The 14,111-nt window shown below is 33.3% G+C and overlaps 1 protein-coding gene across 2 annotated transcripts in view; it reads right to left on the minus strand.

The window, feature by feature from the left end:
• LOC117233814 (aminopeptidase N) overlaps window positions 1-14,111 on the minus strand; it is a 50,603-nt gene that overhangs the window by 18,488 nt on the left and 18,004 nt on the right. For both annotated transcript variants that reach the window (XM_033494417.1, XM_033494416.1), the window contains 7 exons: window positions 12,218-12,516; window positions 7,538-7,696; window positions 4,184-4,483; window positions 3,449-3,632; window positions 2,627-2,783; window positions 2,469-2,550; window positions 705-888 (listed from right to left, as the gene is read on the minus strand). In XM_033494417.1, the coding sequence (XP_033350308.1) occupies window positions 705-888; window positions 2,469-2,550; window positions 2,627-2,783; window positions 3,449-3,632; window positions 4,184-4,483; window positions 7,538-7,696; window positions 12,218-12,516 (1,365 nt within the window). The remainder of the gene's footprint in view (window positions 1-704; window positions 889-2,468; window positions 2,551-2,626; window positions 2,784-3,448; window positions 3,633-4,183; window positions 4,484-7,537; window positions 7,697-12,217; window positions 12,517-14,111) is intronic.

Raw genomic sequence — 14,111 nt, forward strand, 5'->3', positions numbered from 1 at the left:
TCACAGACTGAACCAACGATCCTAATTCCACGTCAAGATCAAATAAACAATATAAAAATAAGCATAAAAGAAGGATGGTACAAAATCAAAGGAACAAAAGTTCACAATGTAATTCAGCATTTTGGTCAACAAGTACCATGTAAGAGTGAGAACAGAAAAGAAAGAACTGTAATTTCCTGGATGAGGACTGGATATACTAAATTAACGCATGAATGCCTAGTCACAAGATCAGCGCCTGCTCGGTACAATATACGCCAAAACCAAACATTATATGAGCGCAGAGGAATAGAACCACGGCATAAAGATAAACTTACAACATAGTATCAGATACAGTTCTAACACTATAACATTACATAAAGAATACAGTAAACTACCTTAAAGAAACAAATATATACTTCAAAATATTACCCATCCAGGTGCAACATCGTGGCTAATGATCTTGTAATCTATGTGACATAAAGTGTAGAAAATGAAGAGGAAGAATTTTCTCATTTAACATATTGTCATCAATTTTCCACTAAACTATCTCCTCATTTAATTTTGGAATTATGTATATGTTTTGTTACTCAACCGAATACTTAAAGAAATATCAAAAATATTAGCTATGACTACTGAACATTAGACTAATACTAATTAAGTTAAAATCAAGAAATTGGGCTTCTTTCTTTCCTGTGTGGTTTCCAATCTTTTTATTTGTAACAAACCTGCGTTAATGTCGCTGAACCAGTGTTATAATCTCGAATAACTGTCACCACTGGAAAACCAGTCTGGAGAGTCCAGGTATCCATAATTTGCTTTATCGTTATCGTTGGATCGAGAACGTTGTCTTTGTGCGCCTGTTTTGTCAAAGCATCCCATAAATCATTTTGCTCGGCACTTCGGTACGCTCTGTTACAAAAGTATGAACCATGATTTTAGTTTAATATATTAATCCTTCGCTCCACAACAATATTTTACAAGTATAAAGTATATCTAACATTTAATTAGACATTATTATCATTAACTGTTACGTTATGTATTCTGTTTCAGATTTAAATAGCGAGACCAAGACATTTTAAATATACAGCAAACACGCATACACACATACACGCACATTACACTCATCCCATATACCTCAAAATTATGACCGATATTACAATCAGTTTTAAGGAAGACGCGACTGCAGTAGCGCATTGTGTATAAGACACGAAATCTCAGTTTCGAAGTGAATTGTTTAACCCTTTCGCTTCGACAATCCAGTTCGCCGAAGTACTGTCACTGAACGAAAACGCGCGCCAGAAATACGCACAGTGTGCCTGTTTGCTGTATATATGTTTCTCTAAGTCTTTAATAACAATAATTCTTGCAAGAACCATATATGAAATATCGTTTCACTGTCAATGGATGTAATAAATTTTTTAGCATGAAACAGTAAACGATCGTTTGGATGTTTGAAATATATTACGTGAAACGTTCTGATGTCGTTTCAACAATGAGTAACTTTAAGAAGTGATTAATCCAATATGTCAATAAAATCAACAGAAGATGTTCTGCCGATAGCGGAAAAGTATATTATTGACTACAGATAGCACTTGTATATGCATCATTTGGATGCCGGATATATGGGGTGCCAGACCCAGGAGTCATCACGTGGTCGCAGCCTATATGCGACGCTCGTACCCATAGGTCATCTCGTGGATGCCGCCTATAAGCGGCGCTCGAAGCGAAAGGGTTAAACACTTTGTTTTGTTTTGTTTTCTCATTATCCATTTGTCAGATCATTTTATCGCTGGGTTAATTAACTATTTCTGCCTTATTCACTCTCAGACGCCCATAGAACCTATTCTTCACTTCAAATTCAATAAATTGAAATCGTTTTTGATATATCTATTATTTCTTAACTTTAAGATATATAATATGGAGTAAAAGTAATTTAAGATATTTAAAAAGGCATTAATAATATATAATTGATTATATATATATAAGATATGCCATATAACGTGCACCCGTGTTCAGGCACTTCCAATAATCTGTCAAAAAAACTATTGGAAACAAAAATTATACAGCTTTAAGTCGACAACACATTGCAATGGACAAATTTCCAAAACATATTTTCTCGACAAAAAGCCAAGGATACTTTTACTGTTTTAGATAATACTATGTATTTCTGACATCAAAGTGAAATAGCTGATGTCAGAACAAATTCAACAATCTTCTATACTATGATCTTGACATGACCTTGAATTCAGAAATATTGAGGAAATCAAGAAAAACATTATCGAAAACATTATAAGCTAATACAAGATCTAGATTGAAGACACATAAAATAAATCTTAATCAAAAAGGAAGTGGTTATACTAAATACCTTCTAATCTAAAGTACGTTAACTAACCTTTTGTACAAAAGTCATTGCCTTTTCTAATGCATCCTAATTTGGTCCGAAATCTGAATAATGAACGTGAAAATTAAATTATTATCCTTATACTTACTTTCCATTCAAATAATTCGTTAGACCTTGCTTGAATACTTTGTTAGTAAGAAAATGATCCATCATTCTTATTATAGAAGCACCTGTTCAAATATTAATATGATTATATTACCATATTGTATCATATTATATTACAAACAACACGTCTTTTATTTATACCTTTTTCGTAAGAAATTCTGTCGAAAATTTCACTAATCTCATCGGGATGTTCGACTTCGATCGATATCTGATGTGAAGATTCTAACGCGTCTAAAGCAAAAACATTTTGCAGATCATGTACAACGAATTGTTCCAAAACCTTCCAAGTTGGTTCCACCTAGAAGATTAAACCGATAAAATCTATGAAGAATCCTAATTATTTAATCCAAAAGGAAATAAGAAGAAAGTTGAAAATACGTATACTTCATATAGTACAATCTATTACCATCTATCAAATGGAAATATTTTACTTTTATCAAAATAGAGAAACTTCATATTATTTTAAATCCATTGTTATTACCTAAAAAGTATTTAATTTAAAAATTATTAATATAAAAAATATTAATTAATTTGAAATTATTTTCATAATGACTATTACGTGACCTTTTCTTGTTTTCTATATAGTAAGAGTTTTTCAAGAATCTTAACAAATAATTTTTCAATAAATGTATTTCATACTATTATTATACGCAATAATTTATTTATGTTTCTGATTTCTTTTTAGAAATAGTTCTATATGTGTTTTATATTTAATGTGGTACTTTATCTATTGAAATATTTTAAACAAAATTGTAAATTCAGAAAATCTGCAAACAAGCAGCACCCCGGAAAGAATATCTAAGAATAAAGATTTATACCTAGAAAACATTATATGAAAATATTTCCTAAAATTAGAGATTAGTTGCCGTTATGAGATTACCTGTCGAAGACGACAAAGTATTGTATTTTTTATTCGAAATAATCTTATGGTATTATATATTTTTTTCCGGTTTATCAACTTACTGCATTCACACCGATATATTCTACATAAGTGGCAAAGCCTTCGTTCAACCAAAGATCCGACCACCAACTTGGAGTGACCAAGTTACCAAACCATTGATGAGCAAGTTCGTGAGATATTACAATTGCTACACGTTCCTGATCACTGCTGGTCGAGACGCCTTCTTGATATAGCATAGCAGTTTCTCTAAAAATCCAATCATATCACTTACCAAATATCGTAACGAATTTTATTCCATAACATGTTACATCTAGAATGTGAAGAAATTGTTTTGGTGTACACAGAAAATTAATTTCTATAAGAAATAACGAACCAATTAAATAATTAATAATCTCCTTAACAGATTGTTTAGATTATAAGAGTTTAATCAAAAATACTTGGGAAGAATTTAAAAATATTATCGAATATTAATTAATCGGTTTTAAATACAATTCTTCGATATCACTAAAAATAACTATATCCATGCAGTAATTGTGTAATATAATGAATATTCTCTTATAAAGAAATCGGAATATATTAATAAATAAGATGAAGTAGATAGTTAGTAGACGTTTTAAGTAGATAGAGTAAGTAGATTGTTTCGTGTTTCTAAAAAAAGATAAACATGAACGAAGGTCACTTTTGTTATGAATTCTCCAACTGTCATTCAGAGTATATAGGATTAAAATCGATATGCTTTAAAATACCCTATAAAAATACACAATTTAATGATAAAAATGATTGTTGATAAAACTTACCTGCAAGTGATTAAACCCCAGTTTTCCATAGCTCCTGCTGAAAAATCAGGTAGAGCAACAGTATCTATCTTGGGCAAGGGAAACTTAATCTTGAAATAGTCTTCGTAATATTCGAGTATTCTCGGGCCAATGTCTAAAGTGTAGCGTGCTTGCTCGATAGCGTCGATCCGTGCCCAAACTCTAAAGTGTTCAGATTCGGATTTCAGTACCTCGAAATCCGAAACAATAAAAGCAACCAGGTATGTGGACATCGGCACCGAACGTTCATAATGGTCCCACACGTATGTTGGTAAGCCAGGCCTGATTACAATTAAAGAAGAAAGATGTATTATACGATACAAAATTTATGGAAAATATGAAAAAATTAAAAATAAACATGTGAGACAATAGAAATGAATTGCGAGGCACAATAAGATTGTCATGGGGAGAAATGGATGCGAAAATGCACGTAAAAAATATATAAGTAAATAATTATTCATTTCGTTATAAATGTATAGTATTCAACATCTTTTTCTAGCCCTTCTATCAGTTAAATACTTTTTGCTTCTTCCATCTAAAATTTAGCAACGAACATTTTCCAATTAACATCATACACGAAAATTTGGATCATATAGTTAATATTATATTTTATATATCTTTTGTATTTGTTTCATATAAGATCAATTTACATTTATAGGTACATATATGAATAAAACTATACCTATATTTAACTTCCCCATGTATTCTATATTTATATCAGTTTAATCGTGTGATTTTATATTTATACCATGTCATTTTTATTATAATTATATCGCTGAGCCCTGTTTTAAAAAGTTTAGCAACTGTAATGTTAAATTTGCCATTCCGCAATGTTTTACGGGTTCAAATATTATCTGTTGATAATATTTGAAATTTAGTACTATTTTAATATAACATTTTTTATTTTTCTTGTTATATTTAAACAATCATACAACTTGATTCTAAGCAAGCATCTCACAACATTTTTAGATTGTTGGGAAATAACTGACTACTTCAAATTCAAAATTTACTGAGTAATTGTGATAATAAGTATCAATTATGTCACAATAATATTAGAGAAAAATTATATCTTATTGGAGAAAGAAATTATCGTATAGATATATAGTTATTATAATTATCATACAGGAGATACTTCTATTAAAGTAGTGAAAATGTAGATACTCTTCTATCACATATTGTTGTGGGCTTGTATCTACGAATTATTACATTTTTTAAGAAGACAATTTTTAACGCAGAAAAACTTTACTACAGGAGTCGTAATAATCTAAATTTTTATAAAATTTATTAAATTGTTGGGGTTACGCACTCTGCACGTTTCGTGAAAAGGACGCAGAAAATAGAAACGGTTGTATCCTAAACATTTATCTAATTGTAAGCAATAAGAAGGCACAGTCGCGATTATTCATTATATATATTCGGAGAGTTCCATTCTTAAAAATCTTGCAGAATGACTTTTTCCATATGCATACGATAAATTCTTGATCCATCCTTACTGTGAATTTAAAATTCTTATAATACATGTATAAGGAGCCAAAAAGTCATGATTCTCAGACAGAACGGGTTGAACATCAACTGTGTGACATTGCGTCACGTTTGTTAAGGGTGCCCTTAGACGACCAACAATATTATCAATATTTCAAGGTTCTCTACGAAAATGTGGTTTATCAATAAATATTGACAATAGATATTGATTCTTTTAATTAGGAACCTTGAAGTATTGACAATATATATTAAACGCCCGAGAGCCCCCTAAGACTGTTAAGAGTCAGTGCAGTGAAATCGGACTAAAGTTCTGTTTTCTTAATCAATCGTTAATTCTACAGAATACGCATGTCAGTATAAATTCTGTTCGACATTATTTTGGAATTGCTCTTAGTTCTCGCATTGTTAGTGCGTAAAATACCATCTAAATAGTCATGTAACGCGTAATTATACTCCTTTATCCACGACATATACATACTTGTAACAACCTTTCTGATTTCAACACATATACATATATAGATAACTGTATTGTCGCGTAAATTCGAATATGATTATTTAAAATCTAACATTCTACCCAGCAATCCTTTACACTATAGTTGGACAAATGTATTAGATATGACTTCGTGTCGACTTCCACTAATTAAAATTACAAGGCCCATACTAATATTGTAATCGTATTCCCTAAAATACCCCAGTCTGTCTTTTGCGTTGTTCGAATCCAGCTTGTAATAAAATCAAGCACATCAGAATGTTTTAGAAAAAAAACGAGTAGTATTACGTTTTTTCAATATTCATTTCATTTTTTAATATTTAAATAATTTAATACGGTAGAAAATTCGCAATTGCTACCAAATTCATAATAATCGAAGCTTTCTAAAATTTTTCAAATCAAGAATATTAGAATCTATAAAAAAGATTCATGAAAAATATATTTGATATATGAAAATGAAATAAAATAATACGTAAGTAACGACCATAAGATTGACCAAAATTTATTTCCCACCAATACAAATTTTATTATAAAGTTTCCGCTATATCGAAATGTTAAGTTATTCTGTTATTCCCTTACTTCTTGATCGTGAAGGAATTTTTTCATTGTCAATTGTATTATGGAATCTAATGGACAAAGAACAGTACAGAACAATTAACTTAGACAACACGTTTTGCGCAAGCAAATTGATTACACAGTTAATAGACAGAGCCTTTATTGGTTCTACAAATTATGTCTACGTTGAAATGCCGCAAGTAGTAAGAATGTTACATCCATGTCATGTTAAATTGCCAGTCATGCGCATGCTTTGTGTGTTCTATCAGTCACTATCAGAAGATTCGTATAATTGTTACTCAAAAAATTTTTATTTGAAATTTAGGTAATTCAATTATAAAATTCATTCAATTCAACGTAGTACCCAATGAAAAAAGATTATTATAATCTATTCAGATACCTAAATCATAATCTTTTAGATCCAATTTATATACATACCACAATCGCGCACACGCGCACACACACACACATGCACGTTCCTACACATAAAACGTCCTGTTGATCTATAATAATTTATATATCAAAGATTATACCTTGAAACACAACATTGGGGATAACAAGAACTTATGATTCATTTTTGAAAGTCTAATTACGACACATCTCGTCTACGGAATTGGACAGTCTACATGCAAATAATTTGACAAAATTATGAACTTCTCGAATAATCCTATACATTTGATTCGATTGCGAAAATATCTCATAATATCCAAGTAATCGAGGTAATGTCAATCAACTAAACGGTCCAAATGTATCGCGTGTCTTGCGAAACCGTTTCCTCCATAGACGTGTTAAGTAGTTTAGTCACTTACACTGGCATAGGCTCCCCCATCCTAGGCATGTTCGAGATGGATGACATGTTCTTTGGTCGTGCAATGCTGATCTTGAACGTGGCTTTCATAGCGGGTTCATCGAAGCATGGAAAAGCACGTCGCGCATCTGTTGGCTGGAATTGTGACGTGGCGATCCATCTGTAACGCAAGATACAGAAAATGTTCACAATAAAGTGATAAATGATCATGTTCGATATATCAATACATACAAAGTTCCCTTTACAATTAGAAATTAATTGATAAGAGAATATCATGATTTAAACAGGCAAGAATAGTAAATGGAAACGCAACTTCGAAAAGGAAAATATAAATAATTATGATAATGTGAGTAGTATATTATAAAGATTAATATCAATAAATATGATTCAGAAAATAACTCTAATTATTGCCAATATAGATATATACGTATGTTCATCGCAAAGTCAAACATTAAGGCATATCTCTGTGTTCTTTATTTCTTCTATTTTAAGGATATAGATTGCGTACATAAAATATGTCTCTTCATATAATACACTTTCTTTCTACGAATAAAAAAGATAATGTACAAATATTTGTTAGTTTTGTTATTTTATATTTTTGTTTTCATTTATGTATATATTTGTATAACTAAATACCTACACATATATACATATTTGAAATGCTTAAATAATGGAAGAAACCTAAATATTTGGGTTTCCAGTGAGATTAAAACTAGTTAGTACATACATTTTACATACATATGCATATATACATATGCATATATAATTGTTCAATAACGCTATGCACGATTTTTCAAGCACTTCCGATAATCTACAAAAAGGTATTACTAACAAAAGTCAGTAAGTTTTGAATAAGCATCAAAATTATTTCAATGCATTTCGTTGGTGTTTGCCTTAAGTGCTACCGAAAAAATTTCAGATTGAGTTCCCTAATAAGTTATTGTAGAAAAGTAATTGTATATTGTCCTGATACCGATTCAAATAATGGCTAAATAAACCTATATGGACTCGTCCAAAAAAATGTTACGTTGACATTTTATAGAGTGAAAAACCTTTTGGTAACATCTACTATCCCAATTTGTTGAGCCACACACCTGTGATTTAACGTCTTGATAAACCTTTCATACGTTAATGTTCCTATAAATCCGATCTAGATATCCGAACTCAAGGATGAGTCGTATAGATTACATATATATACACCCGGCATATATATCTCGGGTTCGCATTATGATTAGGGTTAGGGACGTGAAAAGAATCTTCATTTGGATTACACATTGTTGTTATGCAATAGAGAATGTATTGACTAGTGCAAGTATGATTATTACAGAATTTGACAAGTAACCGTGGTAATTAGATACCTGAGAAGCTAATGACAATGATCCTAGGTTCAATATCGAATTCGCGGTCAACGGGACAACAGAATGTGCTTTCTTCCAAAGCCCAAGTTGTACTCAACTTGCTTGTCTACGGTAGAAGTATTACTAAACTAACTCATTATTAAAACGTGGAATATCCACCGAACGTAAAGACGCTAAGTAATACGACCTCACCAGAGAATGACTTTCCGTCGCGATGATGCTGCAGAGGAAAACTATGATGGGGTGTGTCTAAGGACACGAGATCATCGGATTCGTCGAGGATAGCCTTCGTTCATAAAGTGAGGGAAATTGGCGTTGCTGCTAATTGGTCAATCTCCATATCAGTGGTTAGAAAAAGATGCTAGCCGCCCTTGAGGGAAAGTTGCTAGAGGAAAGCATCTTTCGTGAGAAAAATAGATTTCCCCTATCTTCCCGTATTTGGGACAAAGACTGTTTGTCTGTTTGAAGGACTTTAGTTAACTAAATCTTAAGGTTTGTAACGAGTCCTCGGGTTAGCTGAACATGTACTGTGGAGATGCATCGACATCTGGTAATCATCATACCCGAAGAATAGGCTCTACGTATGGCGAGCCACGGGACAGAAACCGTTGGAATGTTTACTGTCGCGTGCCGCTACAAACATTTCTTTTAAGGAGAGCTATAGAATTACTCCATACCTTTGTTAGACAAAGCGTTCATCCCGTGACCGCGGCTGCGTTCGGCGACTGATTGTCGCCTCAAGCCCAAGCTCATTATCACAAATCTCGAACAAATACAATCGGATCGAATGACGACAATTGTTTAATTACGCCTATGATAGAATTGTGGAGGATAGATCTGTTCTGATGTAGCGAAATAACGTAGACGAATTATTGCCGCCGCAATCCGTTAAATATATTGTCAATCAAATAGTTAATTACAGACAAATTACGAGTCCGCTCGTATAATTTTGAGTTACGGAATAAATACCCGTTAAACACTCAGAGAAAGTTCGTAGATCAGTGCGATGCTTGTTTAAACGTCAAAATGCTTTGACTCTGTTCGATGAACTCTCTCGCTCGTGATTGCGTCTGTTTATTTATACTGGTCAGGGGACAGTCGGAAAAGTTGAACTCGACTGCGTTTGACGGTTGTAAGTAGCGGCGACATTGTTTTGCTCAGAGTTCATTACTCCTTACAATACTTGTGACCTAACGGTCTTGATACTCCGAAGCAAAATAACAACAGGATTTGAATTGTCCTGCTCACATGCCGCTACAGAATCCAGATTACGATGTTAAGGGACTCTCCCGAAGTTCCAAAGGGAAGGCTCCGATGTCCTGATATATATATGTCGGAGATGAAAGAACACCGGAGCCTTTGGAATTTTGGATAATCCCGCAACATTGTAACCTAGAGTCTATTATAGCTGTAATTAAACAATTGTAGTTATTCAATCCGATTGTAATTGTTCGAGAGTTGTGATAGTGAGGTTGGGCTCGAGGCGACCGTCTGTCGCCCAACGTAGCCGCGGTCAAGGGATGAACGCTTTGTCTAACAAAGGCATGGAGCAATTCTTCCTTAAAAAGGAAATAGTTGTAACACTCGACAGTAAACATTCCAACGGTCTCTGTTCCGTAGCTCGCCACACGCAGACCCTATACTTCGAGTAAGATAATTGCCAGATGTCGATGCGTCTCCGCATTACATGTTCAGCTAGCCCGAGGGCCCGTTATAAATCTTAAGATTTAGCTAACTAAAGTCCTTCAAACAGACGAACAGTCTTTGTCCAACTACGGGAAAATAGGGGAAATCTATTTTTCAACGAGCGGCGTCTCCCACTAGCAACATTCCCACGAGGGCGGCTAGCATCTTTTTCTAACCACCGGTATGGAGATTGACCAATTAGCAGCAACGCCAATTTCCCTTACTTTCTGAACGAAGGCTTTTCTCGACGAATCCGATGATCTCGTGTCCTTGGACACACCCCAATATAGTTTTCCTCTGTGGCATCATCGGGACGGGAAAGTCATTCCCGCTCGCGATCTCATCGACGAAAAGAGTAACCCCTTACTACCAGTGAATATTACGCGTCCGACTTAGATTTTGTGAGCACGTTCATCTATCATCCCGTCGACCGCGGATTCGTTATTGAACCTAGGATCATTGTCATTAGTTTCTCGAGTATCTAATTACCATGGTTATTTGTCCGGTTCTATGATAATCGTATTTGCTCTAGTCAATGTCTTCTCTATTGCATAACGACAACGTGTAATCCAAACGAAGATTCGTTTCACGCCCCTAACCCTAATTCTAATGTAAACCCGACATATATATATATATGTCGGAGAAGGAAAGACAGCGGGATTTCCCGTCCGGAATGTTGGGACAAACCCCAATACACTAGTCCAGACTTTTACTATAGCCGTCCTTAAGTAATAAAAATAAGAAATAGTCTTAATGTTCCAATCTGACTTTATGACGATGGGTTTGGGCTCGAAGTGACATGGCAGGTCACCGGACGTAGCCACGGTCACGGGAGGGACATGTACCTGACAGAAGTATGAAATGATTATATGGCTCTCCTTAAAACAAAGATTAACCCGAGAAGCGGGGACAGGAGTATATAAGGGCAGCCTCTTTTGGATTAACGGAGTCAGAGTGAGAGTTAGCGCTAGTCAGTTAGTTAGTGAGTCGTTGGACGATTGAGTTATCGGGAAGTTACCCGAATCGAGTAGCGCGTTGATACGAGTCCTCCCGTGGATCGTGGATTCGTTGTCGAACCTGAATTCGCTGTCACCATCATCCCGATCATCCTATTACCATTACTCATAGCCTCTGGTAGTGTCCACATTCGTACTGATAGAGATTGGCTACATTCGCGACGGTAAAGTAAGTAAAGGTTCGTCGAACGCCCAAGTGCCACCCTGCCTCCGACATATATATATAGACTAGATTGTTTAAAAATTTTCGATAATTTAATCGAGATTACCTTTTGAATAATAATTACGGGACCAAGTTTCCAATTATATCTAAGTGATCCATAAATTGTTTTTAAAATATTTTTGAAGTACGAATTATTTATAAATTATTTAAAAATTGCCTATTATTTAATTAAAATTAATTATCGAATACTAATTACACGATTAAATTTAACGCAAATTAAACTGTCATGGTTTGATTGCATACGTTTTTGAAATAACTGACGTCTCAATGAACCGTTCCAAATAGATTAGTCAACTGGCAACTACAGATATTGCTTGATAAAGCAGTTTAAATTTACTGGCTACAAATAGCTGTCACCTACACTCTACAGAACAGAATTAAATTGCCGAAGCGTTTACCTCGTCTGACTGCCAACAGTATACGAGCTTCTATAAAAGCCTTGCAAGTAGTCATTCAGATAACCAACAAACTTTAGATGCACCACGTATTGCTTGCCACTCTTCAACGTGTCCAACGTTCTAATCACGTAAAACTGCCGTTCAGTGTCGTTTCTCTGTTCCATGATTTTGATTATCTTCTCCACTTTCTTGATTTCTGAATACTCCTTGATATTTGTGAAACTTTCATTGATATGCATATCCACCGCGTGCAGTGTCACATTTTTCGTGTCTTCCGTAACGTTCACTAGAATTTTTACCTGAAAATATAAAAATTATTTTAATTTCTGCAGTGTTTCCTCAAAAGTAACGCAGTGAGTCATGAATCATGAAAGTGTTTCAACACTTGTAGAAAGTCTTCGTGAATGTATTATTTATAAAGGACATTTTGACATTTCATTATATTCATGACATTGTATCGAAGTGCGACTATCGTGATTAACATACTGATAAAATTTGAAACGAATCTGAAAATATATATACAAGTTACAAGACATTTATTCTAATCATACAATCATATTCTAATACTACAAAAATCATCCAAGTCATTAAATTATTCATTAATCATAGATATAGTCATTAATATAGTTATAAGTCAAAATATTTAGAGAAATCATCTATAGTGTTGATTATATGTTACATAATGGTTCAATTATATGGTATAAGACCTCCACTAATTGACAATAGAGCACACGCATATACATACATCTAATTTCATTGTTAATATGGATCCATTAATATTGCACTTATGTATATAATCATTAATAATGATCTAATGATATAAAGATAGTAGACTGTTTCCTATCTTTTTCATTTATTATTAAGATGATGAAATTAAGAAATTAATTCCAAAAGTTCCCGATATTTATGCATTATACATATATCTTGTAAAGTTCATTCGTTAATTTTTATTTTTGTATAATTATTATAAAGAAACAACACCAGTTCACCAAGGGGTGAACGAGCCACTGTAAGTAGAAAGTTTGGAGCGCCATCTACTATGAGTATAGTTTACAAAACTACAGTGAAAACTTGCAGAATTTTATGAACTACACTCATAATAGTTTTGTTTGCGAACTTGTATAGACTCCCCTTTATTAGTATTTTTGTAAAATATATAATTATTAATATCTATTTTCCTCTTTATATTCATACGTTTAATCCTTTTTATTTATATAAAATTATTGGAATTACTATTATAGTGTTATCTCTGACATCTGGTAAATATGATTATATTGAAGAAGGGAAAATATGGCTAGAAAAAATCCCAAACTTTCTGTTTTTACAGGCTATTTCACTCCTACGTGAACTTGTGATCATCGTTCTAGTTTTTAATATTTGTTCTACATCTTCTGAATTAAAATATTTTCAGAGCATCAGGATTCGTCGCTCTTTTGATCTGTTAGGCAAAGAAGAAACAGTTCCTGTTTGATAGTTTCATGATCGTTTCACTAATATTTCAAAAAATTAATATACAGAAGCATTCTTGAGAATTAAGCTTTTGTACAGAAAATAACTTTCACTGAATGCAATTCTTACTTGTTTTCCGATTCGTTAACGAGTTCACTGTTTGTTTGTGAGAATATCGCAGAAGAAATACTTAGATTCATAAAAAGTGCAACTGCTTCATTTAAAAACACAGAAATAAACTCTCAAATGCATGTTCCTAGCACGTAGTACGTTCCAAGCCACACTACTTCCTGTCATAAACCGCATTACAATTATAAAATGACTCAAAGGCTCCAACGTATTACTAGGATTATGATAATCCCTTACCCTAAATTGAAAGAATTGAATTTAAAATGAAAATTTCCTACCATCTCCTTTATCAAATAAGACGTCAATGGATTTGATC

The sequence above is a fragment of the Bombus vosnesenskii genome, unplaced genomic scaffold, assembly GCF_011952255.1.
Source record: "Bombus vosnesenskii isolate JDL3184/JDL3185 unplaced genomic scaffold, Bvos_JDL3184-5_v1.1 scf7180000013299, whole genome shotgun sequence".
NCBI classification, from domain to species: domain Eukaryota; kingdom Metazoa; phylum Arthropoda; class Insecta; order Hymenoptera; family Apidae; genus Bombus; species Bombus vosnesenskii.